General features: G+C 34.7%; 1 protein-coding gene across 7 annotated transcripts in view; it reads right to left on the minus strand.

Annotated features, from left to right (window-relative positions):
- The window catches only part of ATF2 (activating transcription factor 2), a 51,360-nt gene that overhangs the window by 13,484 nt on the left and 14,210 nt on the right, over positions 1–23,666 (minus strand). For 5 of the 7 annotated variants that reach the window (XM_072873925.1, XM_072873929.1, XM_072873927.1 and 2 more), the window contains 7 exons: positions 23,003–23,121; positions 20,783–20,911; positions 14,558–14,736; positions 14,118–14,232; positions 13,853–13,939; positions 4,168–4,317; positions 1,891–2,097 (listed from right to left, as the gene is read on the minus strand). In XM_072873925.1, the coding sequence (XP_072730026.1) occupies positions 1,891–2,097; positions 4,168–4,317; positions 13,853–13,939; positions 14,118–14,232; positions 14,558–14,736; positions 20,783–20,911; positions 23,003–23,121 (986 nt within the window). The remainder of the gene's footprint in view (positions 1–1,890; positions 2,098–4,167; positions 4,318–13,852; positions 13,940–14,117; positions 14,233–14,557; positions 14,737–20,782; positions 20,912–23,002; positions 23,122–23,666) is intronic. The other 2 variants (XM_072873932.1, XM_072873931.1) reach the window with 2 other exon arrangements.

Genomic DNA, 23,666 nt, shown 5'->3' on the forward strand with positions numbered 1-23,666 from the left:
AGCTGAGCAGGTCATTTAGATATTAAACAAAATATGAACTACTAAACCCTAACACTCAGTCTATAAAACTGTACTAAGGCAAAACTCCAAACGTATTAAATTTACTATTAAATATAAAGTAAGTAATCATGGGTCATTACTGCCCACTATGCTGATCAGCTGTGTTAGCCTGTCAAGTGAAGAATTATTATGGAAATATAGGATTGATTAATGTTTTCACATAAAGTACAGTTTAATTATTTCTCTGACATTCAATTTTCTTTACAAGTCATTCTGTTCTTCACAGTTAACGGTTTTGCTTTTGGCAGACCGTAAGAAAATTCTTTTTCTTGAATTCACTATTACCGAGTTAACTCTTGGAAATCTGGAAATCTTTTGGTTATGGTACTTACATCATTTTTGGTTATAAAAATTGGTATGTATAAGTTAAAGGCAGTTCACGTAATACCAATAATTACTTTCCCTAAGAAAGCTGAAATATAGCCAATCTTTTTTGTTCTTTTTCTTCCTGTAGATCTACTTTCACTTGTTTCTTAGATTATTTAAGCTATATTGCTACAAACCTTTTTGTAATTAATGGATTTACAGTGAGGACTGTGACTGCATTAAAGGAACGTGTCTAAAGACTGTGAACAGGTATGAGAAGACTATATATTTGCAAGAAATTTAACTAATGCTGGTGCACAGTGTTATAATTCTTGGAACACAGGAAATGACTTCACGTTGTGTGCTTAGGTAGGAATTTCTTGCATTTTACAGTCTGAGATGTTGAGTATTTTCAAAGACATGAACATGAAGACGACTGATACACTGTAATTTCGATTACATGATAAAAAGTAATCTCAACACGCCCTACTTTCCTGTTGGTCAAGCTGGGACATTTTCTTTATCAAACAGCATGAAAGAGAAGTTTTAATAGGAAGGAAAAGATCTGTGAATCTGACTCGGTGAACAGCTCTGATGAAAGAACAAGAAGTGAAACTTTAAAATATCAAAATATTTTCCATTGCATTTTCTAAATGAATGCTTCGTTTAGGAAATGACATCATTTTTCCTTTCTGTAATTCTCAAAATAAAGCTTTTAGACTTTTTGTTTTGAAACAATACTTTGTGCCAATTCTCATGTGCTGCTGGAAAACATTAAGAAAGTATGCTTTAACATTTAATAGCAGTTTAAACAAAAGGGTCATGGATTGTTCTACAGGGGGAAAAGTGTGTCCACATGACAACTTTCCAACAACGGCCAATCTCAAATGAGGTGGAGAAATGACTGGCAACATATGTTAGACTACCCTCTTACAGTATACTTCCCTCACTACAGGATTTATGCACACTGGGAGGGCAGTGTGGTGAAATTTGCACTGCCACTGCCTGTGCTGTACCTGTTCTGTGGACAAAAGAGGCCTTCAGTTTCCAGTGATGTCAATCTGGCACCTTTCACGAGCACTACATTCACTTTAAAGGAAAAAAAGTGAAGTTAAAAAGAACCACAGGAAATAAAACCAAATCTTATTTAAATAACGCAGGCTGTGATACAAATTATTAGGAGCAAGATGTTTTTAAGGTAAGGCTATTACTTTGCTAATAAGCCTTCACTCGAACACATCTTGTCATCCTTGTTTAGTATCACAGTCTGAAAGTTATTTAAAAGGGACAAAGGACAAAAGGGCATGATCCTAAAATTTACACATCTTGAAATCTGAGTATTCTGTTATATTCTTATTTTACTGGTATATGCAATTAATGCTGAATTTTCAATTCCGACCTATGCCACCAGTTACAAAACCATTTCTATTTCAGATTTCATGCAAAGTTTAAGTTCCATTGATCCAGGATCACTGTCTAAGAATCGAAAAACTTATACATTTTTACTTGAAATAAAAAGTATACCTGTAACTGGCCATTTAGCGAGCTCAGGTCCTCAGCTTTTTTCTCCAGTGACTGCACCCAGACTTTCCGTTTCTGTCGGCATCTGGAAGCAGCAGCCCGGTTTCGCTCCAGGAACTTTCTTCTTTTCTCATCAGGGTCTTCATTGGCAGCTCTTCTTCGCCGACCACCTGTATTTGGTGTTTGTGGTGTAGGCTGGGCTGGTGATGCCTGAAAACAGTGAAAAGTATTAAAGTTATCAGTATAATACTATTAATGACTTAAGCTACAGCACTAGTATAAGTACACGTCACATCTTGAGAAGAGCATTCACAACATTTCTAAATACATTCAGGCTATACACATTTCTTTTGTGGAAAACTGTGTCATTTAACTCTACAGCTATGTTTTAACATATTTGACTGTATTTACACTCCTTACCATGTTACATTAACATGTAACATTTTAATCATGGCTCTAGCTTTGGTTTAAAATGGCACTAAAAGAAGCCACTCACTTCAAAGAGTTAAATTTAGATGACATTTACTTTTGGCAACTGAATAAAGCCTGGAAGCAATACTTCTTTAGATGGATTCTCAGACATTTTTTTACTGATTCTGATGACACAAGTATTCACAAAAGGTAACCTTTAAAAAACTCTTTCACCCAAAATAGCTTTTAAAAGTTACATTTAGCAGGAAATACATTTTCCACTTTTGACCCTTCCCACAAACCTTGTCACAACTGAAATACTACACAATTGTTTATGCCCAATATATAGAAGCTGTTTTGACAAATGCTGTCAGTGCTGATACTCACTGATCCCTGGATCTCCACACAGCATTTTCCTACTTGTTGATGTGTTCCCCACCACTGCATACCAGTTTCCCTTATATCCACCCACATATAATGACAAAATAGAGTCAAAATATTTGAGTATTTTAAATTCTACATTATACTCCTTTCATAGTTGTATACAGACCCTAGGCAAAGATCTAATTAATTATGATAACAATATAATGGATCTTAAAATCCTTTCAAGTGATAGGATAGACAGAATATAACTATCTCCATGACATGCTCACTGGTGCACCCGCACATTTGGTCTAGCACAGTAAGAAAATTTTCTTTTTAAATTAAAAACTGCAAACACGTATCAGTTGGCATATTGATTTGACATAAATTCTAGATAGCTAATAATAAAAAACCCCTGGGAACCCAAATCAGCCTTTTAGGAATGAAACACTTGCAAATTTTATTTTTAAAATCCTGATTATAAAGTAACCACAAAATAACCAAACAGCAAGCCTTTCATCTTGAAAATTCTGCTATGTGGTATTATAAAAATACTATTTTAAAAAACTTAAGGTAATATGGGAAAACAGCAGCCTTAAGAAGGAGATAATTTTACAATGGGTAACTTTTTTCCTCTTTTTGCTCCAAACATATTTGTTTTGATGCATTATTTGATTTCACTGGCCAGTCTAAGAATCTGAGGGCTTTCACTGCAGATGCAGGTCCCTCCGGTTCTGGGCCAAGTATGTAGCTTTTATAAAATTAGTATTATGCTGTGAGTTCTGCAAATACTCTTACAGATTTTTAAAAGCATTTTGAAAACACATTCCAACAAGTTTTTTGAAGTAGAACAGCAGCAATCCTCCAGGATTCACCCATGGCTCCAGTAGCACTCCCACTTCCAGTCTGACTCAAGAGTTCTTGTCCTTTATTCCCCTGTTCTCATCTATCATCCCAAAGGGACAGCAGACCATCCCTAAACTCAGAGCCCCCCTTTCAGTACCCGGCATTACACACTACACTTAATCACACAGCTGAGACTCTTCTCGTGGCAGCCCAGTAGAGACCCTTCAACCAAATTAACATAACCATGATACCCAATGCAGTGAAAAAAATTCTCAAGTGTTTATGATCTAAAATACTAAACATGCAATATAAATAAAAAATAAAGCACTTATTTTTTCAAATATATATTAAGCAGTTGTACAAGTTTCAGTTACCACAGAATTTCCTGTTAATGCACTCCAGTAATCAGGAGGACTTAGTTCTAAATTTGAGTAGGTAGATAATACCTATTTTGAAATTATCATCTTAGATAATACATTTTAGAGGCACTTAAGAACATGTAAGAACTATAAACATTTTACTGCTACAGAACTATCTACTCCAAGAGGAGTCTGTAGCTCATGTTAATCTCTATTTTACAAATCCAGAGTAAAGAAAAAAAGGGTTTTTTTGCATAACAATGAAGGGGGCAGGAAGTACATGCCCACTCTGTTGTCATACCGGTGTTTCAGTTGTTGAAGTTGCAGGCTGTTGTAGTGATTGTGGTCGTGGTTCCTCCGACTGAGTCCTAACCAACCCACTTGGATGTCCCTTGGCAGTATCTCCATTTGTTACCTGAGGGTGCTGCTGGGTCAAGGCTGCTTTCAATCTCTGCAAGCAGAAAAGAAAAAAAGAGGAAAAAAAAAAAAGGAAATATTCTATCATGCTACCTTGACGAGTTATTAACGATTTATATTAGTAGTTGCTTCCATTTTGGAAACAGGAGCTCCAACTCTAAAATAGCTGTTTCTTTTTATAGGCTTTCAACAGTGATCTAGGCATATACCTACTAATAGGTGACAACTTGTTGCAAGCATGACAACAGCAATGAGGCTTTACAGAGGCTCTCAGAAAGAGAAAGATGGTAAGCTGTATGGAGAAGTAAACAGAAAGCCTCCTTTGTGATAAACTGTGCCCACAAACGGATGACTGGAAGGCCATGAACCAACAGTTGCTGAGGCTGGTGTTACAAAAAGCACAGATCAGAAGAAAACAACCACACATCAGGGAAAATAAGTAAAAACCAGAACACAAACTTCTTTCTATTTTAAAAATGCTGGTGCTCTCTAACCATTTTTAAATAGTTTGTTATGACTCTACTTTTTCACGGTCTTTACAAATACCTCTACAATCCTTCCTATGAGTAATTATTAGATAAAAGCCAAGGTCTTTGCTGAAACATCTCAGTAATGCACAAAACAATAACAAGCTTCAGGTTGTATGTAAAGATTAGCTTTTATTTGTATAGAAATATGCAAGGTAATTGTTATGGCATGCTATCTTGTATTAAAAAATTGCCACAATGTTTGAAGTTCTTCCTTTATTGCAAACAGCCACTACAAAGAACAGTAACTTCAAATTTCAGCGGTATGTAACACATTCAGGAGTTACTGACAACTTGATAGAGTAGTTTAAAGCACTTTATTGACTACCTTTTGAAAACTATTTCACTCAACTTTTGGTGGAATCTATTAAAACTATAACAGATAATGTATTCTATTTACAACAAATTCTTAGTCTTAAGAGATAAAAGGTCATACTAACTTCCAGTAGATACAACTGCTTGTAATTCCAGATTCTTTCTTAGAATTTCATTAATATTGTGTAATTTATCATGAAATTTTCTGTGTTACTTAAGAATTTACCTTACTAGACAGATGGTATTAAAGAATGTTTTTCTACCGAGCACCGGATTTTTAAAGAATCTAATACAAGTTTAAGAAAAGATTAATGTCTTAACACATGACAGTTTATGAAAATGCTGATAACTTGTATCGTCATATTTTGGAATATGAACAAAGTATTGTCAAAGTACTAATGAATGTCTTAAAAATGGTGCAGCTAGGCTGCATTTGGCCAGCTCAAAATAAGCAGAAGACTGCACCCATGTATGTAGATATTCTCTATAAACTGTAGTATCCAATGTCTCTCGATAATTAAGTCATTGGAATACAGGGACAGCTCTCTCCTACCTTGCATGATGAGAGGCTTTCCTGGATCCTATTTTACAATTAGAACAACAGATTGCAGGTTACCTCCGTCAGAACTGCAAAAAATCTTCAGGTCTGCAATATGGCAAGTTACATCAACTATCAAATCCATATAGTTGGCTGTAGCATCTAACCACCACCAGCAGATATCCCATTTGAGGACTACAAAGAGAACTGAGAAACTCCAACATTCCTCTGCTGGCTTGCTCTTACAGAATATTTAGCCAGTGACTTCTGTAGTAAGTCTCTTCCATAGTGACTGATGTAGATTTAATGTAACAGCACACGTTACCCCAAATAGGGAGCATTAAAGTGTACATAAAAATTCAGTGTTAACGAAGTTCTGTTCCCCACCTCATTTTTGCATCAACTTTGCAAGTTTCCCGGAATGAAGAAGATGCTTTCAGAAAAGTACACAAGACAAATTTACAGTAATTTCCCCAGTCCTCAGCTCTAACAACTAGAATTGAGGATAGCTGCAGGCATTAGCGCTGGATGACAAAAATTTTTAAGATAACTTGCCTATAATTCTTAGTATATGCACAGTACTCTGAAAATCCTAAGCCCTCCAGTAGTTGTTTTAACTCTTTCTTTACAGCATTAAAACAAACTCAAGAATCAACTTGTACCTTCCTAATTCACCTTGGAAAAACAAGCTAACAAAAAAATTTCAATCCCTGTCTCCAGCTAGACAAGCGCAGAAGGACCTAAGTGTTTTCTAATTGTCTAACTAAAATTACTAAAACCAAACTTTATGATCTAATTACAACTGAAAGGTTGATAAGATGACTTCCACACCGCCTCCCCTTTAAATTCTAACCAATCTGGATCATTAAATGGTAAAATTTTCTAAGCTATCACCAGGACTACCAGGGAGACACATCACTTCCAAATCACTTTAAAAAAAATATTTTTTAAAGAAATTAGCAAGTATTTAATGTTAATATGACAATTTTATCCAATATCCTTTTCATAAGTTATTAACATCTGATTTTTCACAATGTATTTTCATTTATTATCTGAATTACTTTAGAAGTATTTCTTGTATGATAACGTGCTGTTTAGCAGGATGTGACAAACTTCCAGGAGTCAAAAACAAGACAGTAGTGACAGGACAAATTAGTTGTAACAAATTAGTTACAATTTGTCTATTTTAATTTCTGCTGAGGTTTTAAAAGGTGTGTTCTCTTTTTAAGGCTATGCTCTCTTTTATTTCAAGCCATCATACTAGGAGGTTTTTAAAAGCTACCATCTCAAAAAATACTCAACCAAGACATACCAACTTACCATATGCATACGCCTCTTCCACTGCCATGAGAAGTAAAAATGATTAGATTTCATCCAATTCAAGTGTCTGAATAGGCAAATTCAGTGGTAACATGCTAAATTCTGATTTTCATGGCAGTGGAGCAAAAACATTTATACAGTTAGTATGTGTATGGCCAGAGTGTCTGATCTGCTCTGCTTGTGACTGCATGAGCAGATCTTGACGTAAGCATCCTCCACAAAAATACCCCAAAACAACAGAGTCTATGAACTCCTAGACATGCTTTGTAGTGTTCGCTTAAAGTTGGTTACCTAAAGAAAAAGGTATCCATTTCCTTAGTGAAAGAGAGCCCAAGTTCAGCAGATTTGGGAGATAAAACAAAACTAATTAGTGTTTGTTTTGTTTTTTTAATGTGCACATAAAGCAAGTAACTGTTATTATTGTCTAGGTCCATTCTTTCTACTTCTGCGTTTCTGTGTTAATAAATATTTGCAAAGTTAACCTAAAAAGAAAGGAAGTTCATGCTATTAAATTTGTATATTTTACATTTAATTTGAAAATGGCAGTAGAAAGTGAAGGAAATAGCACAATGCCATCTACATTATAAAAGATCTGTCATCAGGCACAATGGAAGTGCGAACAGTCAAAGTAGGACTTAACTTTGCTACTGTAATGCTAACATTTAAACATAATATTGTAAATTTATAAGTAAACTCCTTTTGAAAATTAAATCGTTAAATGTAATGTATTATGGAAACAGAAATAGAAAATAATTGGTTTTCATTTTATATTACAGAGTTTAAAAGTTGAAATTCAAGTAATTATATTAAAATTATCCACAAATGCAGAAATATTGTGAAAATCTGAGGAATATCTACAGATTTTCACAAGGAGATACACAGCTCATGTATTTAAAGGTCTCATATTTTAGAAGGTAATGCTGGGTAAAATACTATATGGATGTTGTGCCTCCTGTGAGTAGTGAGATACTTACCCCAAACATGATGAGAACCTCAGTTTTAAAAATCAAGTATATTGAAACAAATATTAGAATAAATGTATATAAACATTATTATGTGGGGAAACCTGATGACAACCAAGGTTTGTTTGATATTATTTGGTTATTAGAGGCAAACTAGAAGTGGTATTTTCAAATAGTTTTATAGCTTTTAAAGTCTTTATTAGCAAGGTTTTATTGTTCATGTATATCCTTGAAAACAAATCCTCACCGTACCTGTCAAAATTTGGTAGGACTAGATCATTCCATCAAGAGCTCACAGAAACAAGATAATATTCTCCAGAAACAATTTGTGAAAAACTCAGATCCATATTTCATATCTGCCACAAAAGCTCATCAGAGTAATAACCCTCCTTCTCCTGGGTGTTATCCTACCATCTGCTGCTCTATTACTTATCTTTATTTTGCAACTAATTAACAGCATAATCTTCTAAATTCAGCAAGTTAATTATCATTATTGTGGTCTTTGCAGCATCATCAGTCCTTATGAAGTCTTGTCTCTCCACCCCCAGAGAACATATGAAAATGAAGTAGGTTGTGAGAGGGTCTGTTTCTTTAGAGTAGGCTCATTAGGTGTTTGCTGATTAGCTCGGCATGCAGAGAGACAGGTCAGAAGAATTCTGCTGAACACAAGGTCCCATGCCGGGCTCCAGCAAGTTAATGTCGGTTTCTGAACATTTGCCAAGCTGCCCTCTGTCACTTCTCAGTAGAAACCTCCTGCAGAAAGCCTACTGGTTGCCCACTGTGTGCAAGGTATTTCTCAGATTGTGACAAAAGGTTTTATATGGGTAGGAGAAGACGGAGGGAGACATTCAGTGTTAAAGCAATTTTTAAGTTCTTTGGAAACTTCTGCAATCCATGCAGAAAGGTCTAAACGTTAAGTTTGCATCCACAAGCTGTCACTCAAAAAAGGATGTTTTACAACTAGGAGTAGCTCATGGCTCACATTTCATATACAGAAAGCATGCAATTACAGGTCTTCTCACAAAGAGATCAGAAGCAATTCTGTAAAATTTAGAATCATGCATCCTTATCTTAGTAAGGAAGTATTTTTGTTTTGGTTTGTTTTTTAAGCTATTGCATCTACTTCGAAGCCTCTCTAAAATACCACAAAATTGACTTATGCATTTGATTTTACTTAAGTATGTGGAACTTAGTTTCTTTAGCATAACAACAAATATGGAGTCACGTCAGAAAAACTAACAATTTATATTAAGCGTGCCACAGAAATCTGAAACTCATTTTCACTCCTGTTGAATGTCATTCTCAGTACAAGATACAAGGATATTTTCAAAAGAATAGCAGTAAAAGACAGCTTGTGTCTGAATAAAATCTCTGGTCATATTTCACTTCAGTTCTACAAGCAATAGGAGAAAAAGCATCCAAGAATGTTCAAAACTATAGTAACAGTGCCTTCCACAGGTGTGAATGGAACAGCTATGCTCACTACAATAACTTCAGTATTGGGCAATAAAATTAAAATGCAATCTAATTTCACATAATTATCCCAGAGCACTGAAACACATATAGCACTGTATATGTTTCAGTGCTGAAGTAGACACATATGATTGTGCTTAACACACTCTTCCACTGAATTTCAGCTATTTCAGTTGAAAGCTTCTTGCAATAACGTCATCAATCATAAGGATTTGGCTCACTACATAGCCAATTTTTAAATTTTTGTCTCTCATGGCTTTTATTTTTATTTCTTTTTTTTGTTACGACTTTTTTTTTCCTTCCCAGTCATCATTCCTTGCAGTTGGTAAACATTTTCCTAGCTGCTATTTCACTCGGTGAACCTGTTCTCACATGCAACTGTCCCTCTATGGAATTCATGTGATCATTTAGTGTCAGGCAACTTTAATGGTAACCAGAGAAAAGAGCATTTCAGCAAAGAAAGAATAGAGTTCTAGAAGTGACATCTCAGTAACTCGCCTCATATTAATAACCAAAACTGCCATGCTCAAGGAGTTTTGACACTTCAGACTGAAAACTTTATCAAATATAGAAATAAATATACAGTTCTGATTACTATGCATTAAGCTTGGACACTCTAATCTAAAATCACTTTCAAATGTCGTAAGAGAGCCCATTTATGAACTGAAAAAAGTCTCCAAAAGCTGTCCATAGTGGGGAAAAAAATACCCAGCAAGTATATTAGTTCCCTTGTCTTTAAAGGGTTTTAAGATTTCTAGGATAGCTGAAGAAAAATGTTAATTGTGTTATAGGAAGACATCCTATGCCCATTACCAAAGATGTCTTCTGCCAGTTATTTCAAGCTTTAGCTTTTAGAAATCAAACTGTCAATTTGTTTTACTAAAGTTCATTCATGATTTCTATATAAACAAATATATGATGCTCTATGTACAATTTGGTATATGCAACTTATGAGGAAACAACAGGTATTCATCAAAATAGAAGTGTGTTGTTTTCACGTTAAGAAAAATATAGAAATTAAGTTCCCCAAATCCATATTTAAATAATTAAACTCCATAGCATTAGGAAATAATGGCACTACAATCTCTAATTTGATTTTTATCAAATTAGTTCTCGCCTTCACTTTAAAAAAAAAAAAAAGGAAGTCTACACAACAGTAGCCTTTTGTAAACAGGTAAGAGAAATGAATGATTGAGATGAGGAATGAAATCAGAGCACAAAGTGCTTCTCTTATTACAAAAGTCTAAAATACGTTAGTTCCTTGAAACGTCATGCAAGAAATGAACTGCAGAAACAGCCTCTGTAAAGAAAGGCACAAACCACAAATGAAGGGAAGTGCCTGGTGCCTGCCTTGGTTTGTGCCAGGTATTTCATTCAAAACATAAGGAGTTGTGCCTTCTACACAGGACAGATCTATGTCTGATAACAATTCAGCAATTTGGGGATATTGCATCTTAAAGTGACAAAGTTACTGCAAATAGATCTTCAAGAATTTTACTCAATCTCTGAAGTAGGTAGATCTGTGTCAATTAAAAATACCTTGAAATAGTATTGTCATACATATGATAGTAGAAAATGCAGAATACCATATTAGGAAAGTACAGTCTTTGAATAAAAGAAAGATTCAAACAACAATGGCCAAAAGCATATGTGACAAAACCCTTTGGAGATACAAAAAAATATGTTAACTTTCCAAATTTTGCATCACATACATGACCAAACTTACTTTAATATCTGAGGAATAACTGCAATGTTAGGAAACTATTCAAGCATTTTTTTAATATTTGCTACATATTCTATTTCTACATTTTATAATGCAATACGAAAAAAATCTGAGAGACCACAAGGTCTGTCTATAAAGAACAACAACAAAAAAGTCTCAAAATAATAAATAACAAATAAAATAAAGCAACAGCCAACAAAATTCCAAAGATCTATAAAAATCCTGACTCCTGCTTTCTTCCATCATCCAGCTTTCCTTCATCCAGCTTTCTGTCCAAAAGACACTAAGAATATTAGGCTGATAGATTTCACCTCAACATGAAGCAGAGATGTGGCTATGGTAGAAAGGACACAGGAAGTGTTCCCAGTGTCCTGCTAACTTAAACATACCCATAAACCCACAAATTGTAGTATACTGTTAATAGATGAAATGTATACTGTGATGAAACATACACTGTTCACTTATTAAATTTAATTCAGTGTAATAGCTTATATTTCAACTTTAAATGTGAACTATTAGTGAAATAAAAAGCAAACAAGTAGCTGTGAAACTAAATACTAAGTCTTCTGTTGGCTTAACCAGGAACACAAGTGAAAAATAAACCTGATTACCATACCTTTGCAGAATTTCGTTTGTAGCAAGCAAAATTATTTTCAAGAGATACATGAAAAAGAAAGGATTTGGCATCACAAAGACTTAAATTTTAAAAATTAAATGGAACTTTACAGTTAATAAACCATCACATAGCTGCCAACAATGCATCACATGGCATAGTGAGTTAGTCTTCCTGTTGGAAGCTTTTCTACATAAACATTAAGTTTCTCATTAAATTGCTTTTACTTTAGGAATGATAAGAAATTAAGTTTTTTATTTTTGTGAATAGGCACTATATAAAAGTAAATGAGCATAAGAAATATACATAATTCTGATATTCTTGAATTATGCTCGTGCTTTATATTAAGCGACAAGAAAGAAGAAATACTGCAAATATCCTTTTTACAGTCTCACTTAAAAAAAAGATAAGCAATCACTGAAGTGCATATATTAGCTAAATTCTAACGAGAAGACTAATGAGACTGTTAAATTTTAAGTCTAATGATCTTTGTTTTTCTTTGCATCTGAGTGATTGCTTCTTCCAATGTGAGATCAAAGTCTTCACTGCATACATGTATTTCCTTCCTCCCTTTAAAGCTTTGTAAGAGCAAATCACTCAGTAATATGCTTAAAAACCTAATTTCTTGCCCATCTAAAAAATTATTTGGAACCAATTCCTCCTGGATTTCACAAAGCAGAATTCAATGCATGAGTCTCCTGACTCTAAGGAGTGTGCAATTTCTGAGAAAACAGTTCTTGTTTTCACTTTCTTGCATTCTTCTCTCCTGGATTTAAGATAAATTCATCTCATCAGAGCTGGTTACATTTAAACAGTTCTGCAGGTATTAAAATATTCCTTTTCCTATTCCTAGGGGGACAAGGATGCACAGAAACAGACCTTCCTTTCTGTCCCTCTCTATACTATTTTAAAAGTCATTGTGTTCAACAGAGGAGGAAAATGAAGGAAGACCTGACAGCATTAGGAAAACTCAGTGCACTGGTGACCAGCTCTCCACAATAGTTTCAGTATTTGGTGAACGTGGTCTAGTGTGCCCACTATACTGAAATTCCATTACTCAAGACAGCAGAATAATTAGTGTTCCCAGACTCACTGTTTTTCATATTGTAGTCTGAGGGGAGAAACTGGGTGAGGAAAGAAAGCTCACAGGTTTAGATCGAGAGAAATGAGATATCAAAGGATGTTAAGGGCATCCTCCCACTTATCAGTATTGATGTACAAAAATACATTTTATCTAGCAGGTGTTCCCGATTCTTTTTTAGCACAAGGAGTCAGAAGAGGAACGCTACTTCACAACACAGCTACTGCTTACAGAGGCATCTTGTAAATACATCAATGGGTTAATTATTGTTTAATAATAGATTTTCTATTGCTTTATAACAGTTGGAACAAATGAACAAGACAGCAAAAACAGAGAAGCAACTACCTAATGTTGCAGAAAATTTTTCAAGAAATTGATTAATTCAAACTATCACCATAACTGGATCACTAATATTTTTAAAAATCTCTTCATTTCTTCTGCTTGTTTTACTCATGATTTTCCCAAATAATCCCCAAACCCCAAAAACTGCCCCGACACAACAGAAACAACCTCCACACAAAACAATTTCCTAAGTATGTCAGTAATACATATCTAATTACAAAACTCTTGCCAAATGGACTATATTCAGTTGAGATTCTGAAAACGTTGTTAAAAAAACTTTTTCTTTTCCTAGTTTTTTTAAGAAATATCATATACTTTGGGAGGAAACATATTCTGCTTCTCTGAAGGTGATGTTCACTGTTAACAGGCTACTAATCTTGTCTTTCTTCCAACTAACATTTCCTTTCCTCCAATACAAGGAGCAAGAAGGAGTTTAGTTAAAAAAACAGTCCATTTAAAAGAATTATTGAAAATAAGATTAAAATGACCATTAACATAGGCTGGAATTTGAAATAACTGTAAAATAAACGCAGATGTTATTTTTCTGTTTTTATTAAATTTGTACTTGCAGAATTTAGACTAACAAAAGAAAACTAAAGCTGTTTTAAAAAGCAATAGAATTTAATTAATTTCTCAAGTTATTCTTCTTGAGGAATAATGGAGTTTTTCACTTACCAATTTAGCCTCAGACTGCACTGGCTGTGGGGAGGAAGGCCCTGGGATTCCTGGGATACTAGGCACCATGGTGACAGGTCTAACAAGCTGACCAGATAAAGTATAAAAATGAAGAAAACCTGAGTATGTTATCATAATAGAGAGCATATGACAGCACTACCCTCTGAAGCCAAAAGAGCTATCAAGCTGCTTAAAACTATGTTCTATGCTGCACTTATGCAAATCTGTTCCACTTTCAAATTAATATAGCATCATGCTTACTTACTGGAACTGCAGCAGGGACATGCACATTAGAATTTGTGATAGATGCAGGAATAGCAACAGGCATGGTTTGTCCATTAGGAAGATGTAACAGCAGAGGAAAAGGACCTGGAACTGGACTGAAAAAGGAATGAACTATATAAAAGAAAACTTATCCAAAGAAGAGAACAAGTTTATACATAATTTTAAATTGGTTTGTTTGTTTACAGTTGTAATGTAATATTTATTTGGAGATCAAAAATATGAACTTAGTGATGTGGAGAACATGGAATTATATTTCACATGTAGTGAAAGTTGTATGTTTCATATGTAGTAAAGCACCACATTACACAAAAGCATCTCAGATTTGTACATTAAACTGCAGAAACAGTAACTGAAAGTAAACAAGACAAAATATTTTCAAATTCTTTAAGAAAACATTTTACTAAGATTTACGTAACTTACACTATTGGTCTGTTAGAGGATGGAGCCTGGGTAATAACAGTACTTGATGTTGGTGATGGTATTGCCTGCTGAATAATAACACTTGAGTCAGAACTCGTAAGTAGTACGTTAGGAACCTGTAGCGATGCTGGACGAACTATTGTTGATGTAGGCTGTGCGGTCTGCTGCAGTGACACTTCCTGAGGAAAACAAAGACTAATCAGTTTGTAAAATACAATTATAGACCATTAATTCTGACTGATAAATGAACATAGTTTGATGGAACAAATCAGAATTTCTATAACATTATGCAAGTAGAATCAGTTATACAATTAAAAACATTTGAAAAAACCCCTTTGGATGAACCATTTAAACCATCAAAGTGACATTGTTCCAATGACAGTGATTTTAGTTTTATGATAAACCCTGGCTCAATTTATGCTAAGGCTACTATTACTTACAATTCAGTTTTGATCAGGTATCAAGGTTTTTTTGCCAAGAAATCCATGGCACTATCAGCACCATCATGTCTACCCACGCTCTGAATAAGGCAAATATTTTGTGGTGTCCTTATGTATATTTCAGTTTCAGTCCATTGTTCCGGATTTAAACAAGAGAAACAAGAGTTTTATGGTTCATTAAAAAGGAAAAAAACCCCCCAAACCCCTCTGTCTTTTTTTTTAAGCCTTTATTCCTTACCCATGTACTTCTCTTAACTAGAGTGCTACTAAGTTAAAAATACTTGGAGTTTTACATTCATAGCTTTGCAAAATATATGCATATCCTGATGCAGAAGAAATTATTTGAGCACAGAAATTAAATTTTCTTAGTTGCAAGTAAATAGTAGACAGAATTGACTATAGTTCTTATCTTAGCAATCAGGTAAAGTACATTATCAATTACAATGTAGTACCTGCGTTTGCTGTTTCAAAACCTAGAAATGCCTTATTGTAACCAATGCCTTTCTTCTCAGGAAACCCTTAATATTGTCAGACTTCAGATTTACCTTCAGACAGGATTTTTCCAAGTTATTTATTCTTTTGACACTAGCTACTGCAATCAATGGCACATAAAATGACACTCTTTAAGACCAGCAGACTTTAGTTGCTCCATTGTTAAACTGTAATTCAAAGAGAACATCTCATACCTGTGTCATATAGGCTACATTGATTACCATTTGCTCTGAATTAAGCTTAAGTTTTTAAATTTCATCCACAAAGCTTTATGTAGTAAGGTCTTAGCTGTCTTACAGATTGTTTTTCTTTTCATACATCCATTGCAAAATGTGTGTGCTCCTCTGAGCACTTCATAGAACAGTAAGTGGGCTCGCAAACTGTGGGCTTTAAAAAAGAAAGAACTTCAGATGATGAAATTTTCTCCCTTCAAAAGCTCAGAGGCTAGATTTGTCATCAGGGTTCATTATTTTGTTCAGGCTTTTCCCCAAGGGACCTAAAAGGCTATTTACAGTGAATGAGAGTTTTTGGAGAATAACAGTGAGCTGTATTGAGGAAAGCAAGAATTTTTTCTTTAGGATCAATCTGGTCTATTAATAAATGTTATAATATTTGAACACAGTACCTAGAATTACAGATGAGCATTCAGTCAAATGAAGAAAACATCCAATACGGAATTGCAGAAACAGAAAAAAAATTGGGAAGACTTGACTAATGCATATTTTTAGGACAGGATTAAATGCTCCTTTGCAAATAAGGAAATTGGTACAACAGCTATACAGATCTTATTCAGTGAAAGAGCCACAGGGAAAATATAAAGGAGACTGAACTGCTTGATTGTGGGAAATTAGAGGAAGGCATAAGGGAAGAATACTTGCCCTGATAATCTTTTGGCAATGGTCAATTCAGAAATGAATACTGTGTCATTCTTCACTGATTTCAGCTTCACCCTTTCTGCCTGCTGTTTGCCACTATTACCTGTCTTGTTACTGTGAGCAAGGAGCCCCTGGAAAGCCCATTCCCATGTTAGCGATCTGACACAGGAACATGCATGTTTGCCCCTTAACAGCCAACAGAGGTGTAAGAGCTCTTTTTCTTGTTCTTCCTTTCACTCAAAACATCTTCATACATGGCAACCACATATATATAAAAGTATATGTATAAATATAAATTTAGATATATAAACGCCACAGAATAAATAGCTATGGCAAAGTAATTCTAATTTCCATAAAAAAGGGGAAAAAGACACTCGGCTAACAGCAGCCATGGAGCCATGTATATAGCTTTAATACAAAAATGTAAACTAATCAGATATTCACACATTCTCAACAACAGTAATGTTGTAACAGCCCCTTCTGTACGGGTTTGTGCGAGTGGCTTCTCTAAGTACCTGTGTGTGTAGATGGGGAAATAACTACCAAAATACAGAAGGCCAAGAAAAGAAGTGCTGAGATGCAACGTGTGAAAGTCTCCCAAGAATGGATAAGCTCCAGAGAAAACCGGCTCTGTTGAATTTGTAACAACTCATAAACTCAGAACACCAGCTGAATCTCTACGCTAGCATGAACATGTTGTACAATTCAGACAACATCCAAAACCACGGTGGCTGCTATATGCAAACAAAGACTACAGGATTATATATACACCTGATGAAAGAATGGACCCCTTGAAGGACTTTCATAGAATCATAGAATGGTTGGAGTTGGAAGCGACCTTTAAAGATCATCTAGTCCAACCCTTCTGCCATGGGCAGGGACATCTTTCACTAGATCAGGTTGCTCAGAGCCCCATCCAACCTGACCTTGAACACTTTCTGAACACCTACCTAGAAGTCACCAGCATGTCAGTACAACCTTCCACCTCTGATCAAGCAGCTAGGATTGGCCTCCCAACTGTTGCTGCAACCAGGTAAATATGTACGAGTGAGCGAGTAAGTTACGGCACTCTGTGAATACTTATTGGCTATTAATAACAACAGCTTAACTAATGCGTATTCTAATAAATACTGACTGTAAAACTGGGTCTCTCCCTGGCTTGATCCCCTACTAGGAAAAAGGCGATTTGCAACTTTTAGACAAAGTGCTCTATGGAAACCACATTTCAGCAATGGTCAGAAGATTAATGTATACAATTCTGAAATAAATCTATAAAATTCTGGAAACAAAAACCTCACATGCACACAATTATTTCTGTGTGTTATTAAAGACAGTATTTGTGCTTTGTTGAAAAGATCAGAAACAATCCTCAACCATTAAAGGAATAACACATTTACTGACAAGTGTGTTTATACAGTTGAAAACAAAGTATTTTCAACTTCCTCTTTACTTCTTACACTAACTTGCTCTGTGCTCCACTCTAAAAATGCATGCATGTGCTAGTTACTGCAACAATGTGGCAATAACACAAGCTGCAGATTCAAGAAGTATGGATCTAAAGGAAACCGTCAATTTATTAGCATATAAAACCAAAACCATAGGCACACCAGTCTGATAGAAGATATTAATTGGTCATCAAAGCATTGCACTAATGAAGTACAAATTTTGTCTGAAATAAAATAGTTTGTAAATATATTCTGCTAAAGAACAAGAAAAATAGAGATGAATTTGCAATCATGAGATTAAGCCGAAGTGATCTTACCTTTACCCACCTTTATAAGAAAGAAGTTTAAGCCTATTCAAAGATATTGGAGACTTACTGAAAGGACCTCTCCAACCCTTTTATTCTTGAAACTAAAAACCACTGAATTGGAAAATATTTTACAGAAGAGGATAGTTACTTTATTTAAGAAGTGTCTTCAGACACGTATTTACAAGTATTTTGTATCTAAAAGCAAATATCATGCAATGACTTCCTAATACTATCAATGAATACATAGAATTCTTTATACAGAAATGCAGATGGCCAGAACGAATACCGTAATTGATTTTTACTGTAAGAAAACAATTGGTTTTAAAATAATTAAGTTAGGCAATTAGCTGTGTGACAACAACCAAGCAACTTGTGAAACTCTGTTGAGGGTCACCCTTTAAAGTACTGTTAATAAGCAACTATAATGAGTTTGAAAGCTCTCAAAGAATAAATTAGGTTTCATTTGCTTATATTTTAAGGCTAAAAGTCCTTATATATTTCTAATGATATCTTGGTCTATTCAAAGCAGAATATCAACTCTTACTGAAGCCTAATAGAACTCAGGGAACTCTCGGAAAGCTAGGAAAATAATTAAGCATAATTTTTAAGAGTCTCTAAGAAATTCCTTTGACAATTACAAGGAAAATTAGAACTGTCTTGCACATACATTAACAGGCTGCAATCATTTAAGGCTACTAAAATATATTCAGCCAGTGAAATGGTTATGGTGGCATATATATTTTAAAACCAGCTATGCCCTGAAAAGAACACCTTCCCTCCTTCAATATATCTATAGAAGGAGAATATAAAAATCTAACTGAGAAAACAGCAACACTCTGCTCACATTTCTCAACTTCTGCAGGCCACATTCAGCAGCAGCACACTCCAAGCAGCACCCTCATCCTTGCTCAGCTTGTCTCTACAATCAGACATCAGAACAGCATTGAGTAGCAGCAGCTTTTCACTTCAGCACTGTTACAGTGACAACACTGAAATTACATCATGAATGAGACAAATTTATAAGTACTGCCAAGCATTGAGATATAATTTCACTTGTAATGATGCTAATGAGATACTGAACCACTACTGTATAAAGATATTAATATTATCTCCTGCCAAAATTAGAGTACTTAGAATGAGTATTCACACCAAAAAAACAAACTAACCTCTGAATTAAAGAAGAAATGAAATAAAGAAGACTTAAGATTTGGACTATGATTTGCTTAATCTAAGCAGCTCTTTACATGTATTCCTTTAAACTACTTTTACTGTTTTTGAGACTACATGATTGCCTTGATTACCTATGATTACTCATCCTTGCTAACTAATAAAACTCAGCAAAGCTTTGTAAAGACAAATCTGAATTAAAACTCCTTTAAATTTCTGTCACACACTTAAGGCTCTTCTCACACTGGTGCCTGTTGGCAGGATAAGAGAAGGGGTTCAAGTTGAAACCAGAGAGGTTCAGACTGGATCCAAAGAAGAACACTTTCACCACAAGGACAGCCTGGCACTGGAACAGGTTGCACTGAGAGGTTGTGCAGCCTCCCTCCTCAGAGGTTTCAAGACCAGACTTCATAAAGCCCTGAGTAACTTGGTCTGATCTCAGAGCTAAGCCCTGCCTTGACGAGGAAGTTGGACCAGGAACTTCCTGAGGTCCCTTCCAACCTGAATCACCCTGTGATCCTAAAAAGTCCTGCTGATTTTTGGGAATAACGTAGCTAAGACCCTCAAATGCAGACTGCCCACTGAAGATGCACAAAAAGACTGACTAGAGCAACCATGTTGCTTTATTATGTTCTGCTCCTAATATTTTTATTTATTGAAGTAGGAATAGAAATAATTAATTCATTGCACTGATTTTGCTTCGTTTTGTGTTCTTCAAGAGAACTCCACATGATGAAAACACTGCAAGTCACATATTGAAGTTACCATTACTACTAATTGTAGTACATAAATGTACATAAACTACATTTATTTCTTCTTTAGAGCAATAGGTCTAAAACTGATTTGACTGCAACATCCTCTAGTGACAGACAATACATTAGTCTTCTATGAGTATTCAGGTAAACACTAAAAAAGCAAATGCCTGAGATCACCACTTTTAAACAGTGCTATAGGCTAAAGAGCATAAAATTTGAAACAAAATTATCTGGTGCTTAGCTTTGAAAGACAGACCATTCAGCCCTGTACATTTTTGTAGAACATCCCCTACAGTTCTACAAAACAATTTATGGTAAAACATAGGATAAACATAAAAATGTACGCATGAAGAGTCTCAACCTGTTGACATTATTTAAAAAAAAAAAAAAAAAATCAAAGAAACTGAACTTTCTTTGCTTTTTCATCAATGATGATGCATCAAACAGAATAAAAAGCCCCTTTAGCCTTTTCTAACATAGCATGAATATTAAATTTGATTTCCTTTCTGGCTTTACTGGATGGCCAGTGTGAGGCAAAGGAATAATTGCAGTGAGCAAAGCTAACTAAAAAATCAAACAAATTAAGTATATATCCACAGGAATATGGCAAACAAAAATTATTTTCCTTTCAACCAGCTAAGTAGTGTGGCTATCATCATGTACAACGAACTTCCAGATCACCAGAAGATTCAAAAAATGAATTCCAAAAAGAAAAAAAAAAAAAAAAGCAGGGGGGTTCTGACCTTTTCATCATTGGTAGTGGACTCTGGATGAGGTAAAGGACTATCTTGATGAGTTGTCTCTACAACAGAAGGTTCTTCAATTTTATTTCTTATAATTGGTGTTGCAAGAGGAGACAGATCTAGGGGCATCTAAGAGCAACAATATAAAACAAAATTACTTGATCCCTAAAACATTAAAATATGCAAGAAAACGTAAACAACTAAAGAGAAATATCAGTCTTATAACAACAGGGAGGTGCTGATGTTTGGAAGATCTTGATACAGATGCATTACCAGTCAAGGCTATTTTTCCTGCATCTGCATGAATACCAATCTTCAGTAACACTTTGTCTTTCAACACCAATGTCACACTAAGTATGTTCCTCTTGAGAATTAACAAAGTTTTCCTTTCCCAAGAGTCACAGGAAAATTATAGCTGAGGAAGGACTGTGCTACATTTAAAAATTACAGTTAAAGGAAGGTATTATCCTTCCATAAATTTATTATATCACATGCCACAAAGCACAAAATCCTAACTACATTTCCAAATTAATAAAGCTACTGTGGACAATGAATTTCAAACTTATTGCAGCAAATAAATATTGAAAAAGCAAGTTTTATATCACTACACAGATATAACCACCAGGACATCTGAAATGCCCCAAAGAAATTAAGTTACAAAAATACTGAAAGCAATACTATAGATTTGAAAGCCTATACTCCTGTCTAGTCTGCTATCTAAATACTTTTGGAAGAAACTTCCCCCATAGCTCATCTTCTATTTATGTTCTTCCAGATGCTTTTTTTCAATTCAATTCCTAGTTTTCCTATGGAATATATTACTCATGGGCAGGGAAGACTGTTAAAAGTGGAATCTCTTTTCATACCACATCCGAATATGAAATACTACAGAAAAAAAATCTAAACTATCAACCCCGTAGAAAGTGTGCTATTATGGTAAAATTTTCTACCCCTTGCCATGATTATTTATGTATATTAATCAACCAGAGATATGGCAGGACTGTGTTTCTTCTCATTACACAGAGGGCAGCTTGGAAAATTAATGTCAATTAAAGAAATTGTTAAAATGTTTAAAATATTTTGCAATACCTATAACTTCCTCCAAGGTAGTGGTGAATTACACAGAAAATGTGGCATTAGTAAATCCAGAATCGGTATTACCATATGTAGTGTTTTAAGAACAGTTAGCATACACCAACTAAAAACGAAAAATTAAAAAATTATGATTTGGTATAGTTGTGGTAATAAAGCAAGGGTGAGGTTTTGTCAGGAATGGATAATAATCCATGCTATTCACAAGTACCTATTAAAATCTTAAAAAACTGAAACAAAGAAAACACAGACACTGATTCTGCAAAATCTGTATATAAGAGTATAAAAAGATATTTTTTATCACTGCCTATGAAAGTCAACCAGGTAATCAACCAAAGGCAAAATTATTCAAAGGGGACATTGAACAAAATTTTTCATTTGCAGAAGTGTTTAAATTTTTGGGCCCCTAACCAGTTATAACTGGGAAGTACTAAAATAAATAGAAGAAATGGCATTTAAATGTATGGGAAGTTCCTCATAAAAACGTGAAGTTGCTAAACAGATACAGTCCAAATTTTTCTTATATTTCAACCTGTACATTAAAAAAAGCAGATGTTTAGGTTGTGATCAATAATTTCTAGGCAAAAGTGATTTCACCACATAGTGAATATAATTATAACCAAATTACTGACACTTCTTTAAATTTACTCAGTATTTAACTCTTGTTATCATTACTATTGATTCTTAGAATAACATTGGTATTTTAAAACTAATCAAAATAATCAGTGTTCACAGACTATTCTTTTCACACGGGTTTCTTGCAAATGTTTTTCTTTCTGCAAAAACTCTTTACTTTTCAGACTTATTTTTTGCTTATTCAGGGCCTAATGAAATGTCTATCAAAGGTAATGATTAACTTCAACATATATAGACTAGATACTTAAAGAATTAAGACAAAGTCAATGTGTCCCATTACCCATGCTAACTATGTAAAATCAATCAGGTAGACTAATCTTCAGAAGAGTAATCTTAGATTTGTATTCTCTCCACACAACTTATATAAGCAGCTGGCAAATTATTATTGGTATAGTTTAGAAGGCAATATATAAATCCAAAGTTTGCTTTGTTAATGGAATTTCTGATATGAAAAAAGTAGAAGCTCTGAGAAGAAAAAGTTTTGGAACATACTTTCTTAATGTCATCTTCAGATGCCTTTTTAAACTCATTTTCAAAAGGACTTGCTAATTCATTGAATAAGCCCACTTCTTCACAGTTCTTCAAGAATCGAGTTGGTGTTGGTGTCTGATCTGAAATGAACAATTTTATTTTTAATTTTATTTTACAATACCATTTATGAACCTACTTACCGTAAATATTTTTCAGAATAAAAGCAAACAGAAAGAGATGACGTGGTTAAGCACTCTCTTGATGCCTTGCAAGCAGGCAGGCTCCTTTCTGCCTCGCAGAGAGGCCAACCAGAAGGCATACTCCACCTGCTGGAGGCACGCAACTGAAGTTTGGAAACCACTAAGCCCCTTACCGTTTTGGGAGGGTAGCAAAGCATTTCTTCTGCCTGTGTCCAGAAACCAGAGGGAGCTATTCTCAAGTGCCTAGTCTAGCACAGCAGATCACTTCAGAGAGCAAGCAGGCTCTATTTTCAAATAACGATAAGGCCTACATGAAGGTTTTAATTAAAAAAAAAATGAGAGAAAAGTGCACAGCTCACAGACAGCTTGTTTCTTTCTTCTCTTCTTCACTACTGAAAACAGTAGTGATTACTTTCAAGTGCATGGAACTTCTAAAAGGAAGTAAAGTGTGATAATTGTACACAAGACCGTATTGACTCCTACAA

The sequence above is a fragment of the Ciconia boyciana genome, chromosome 10 (genome assembly GCF_034638445.1).
Source record: "Ciconia boyciana chromosome 10, ASM3463844v1, whole genome shotgun sequence".
NCBI classification, from domain to species: domain Eukaryota; kingdom Metazoa; phylum Chordata; class Aves; order Ciconiiformes; family Ciconiidae; genus Ciconia; species Ciconia boyciana.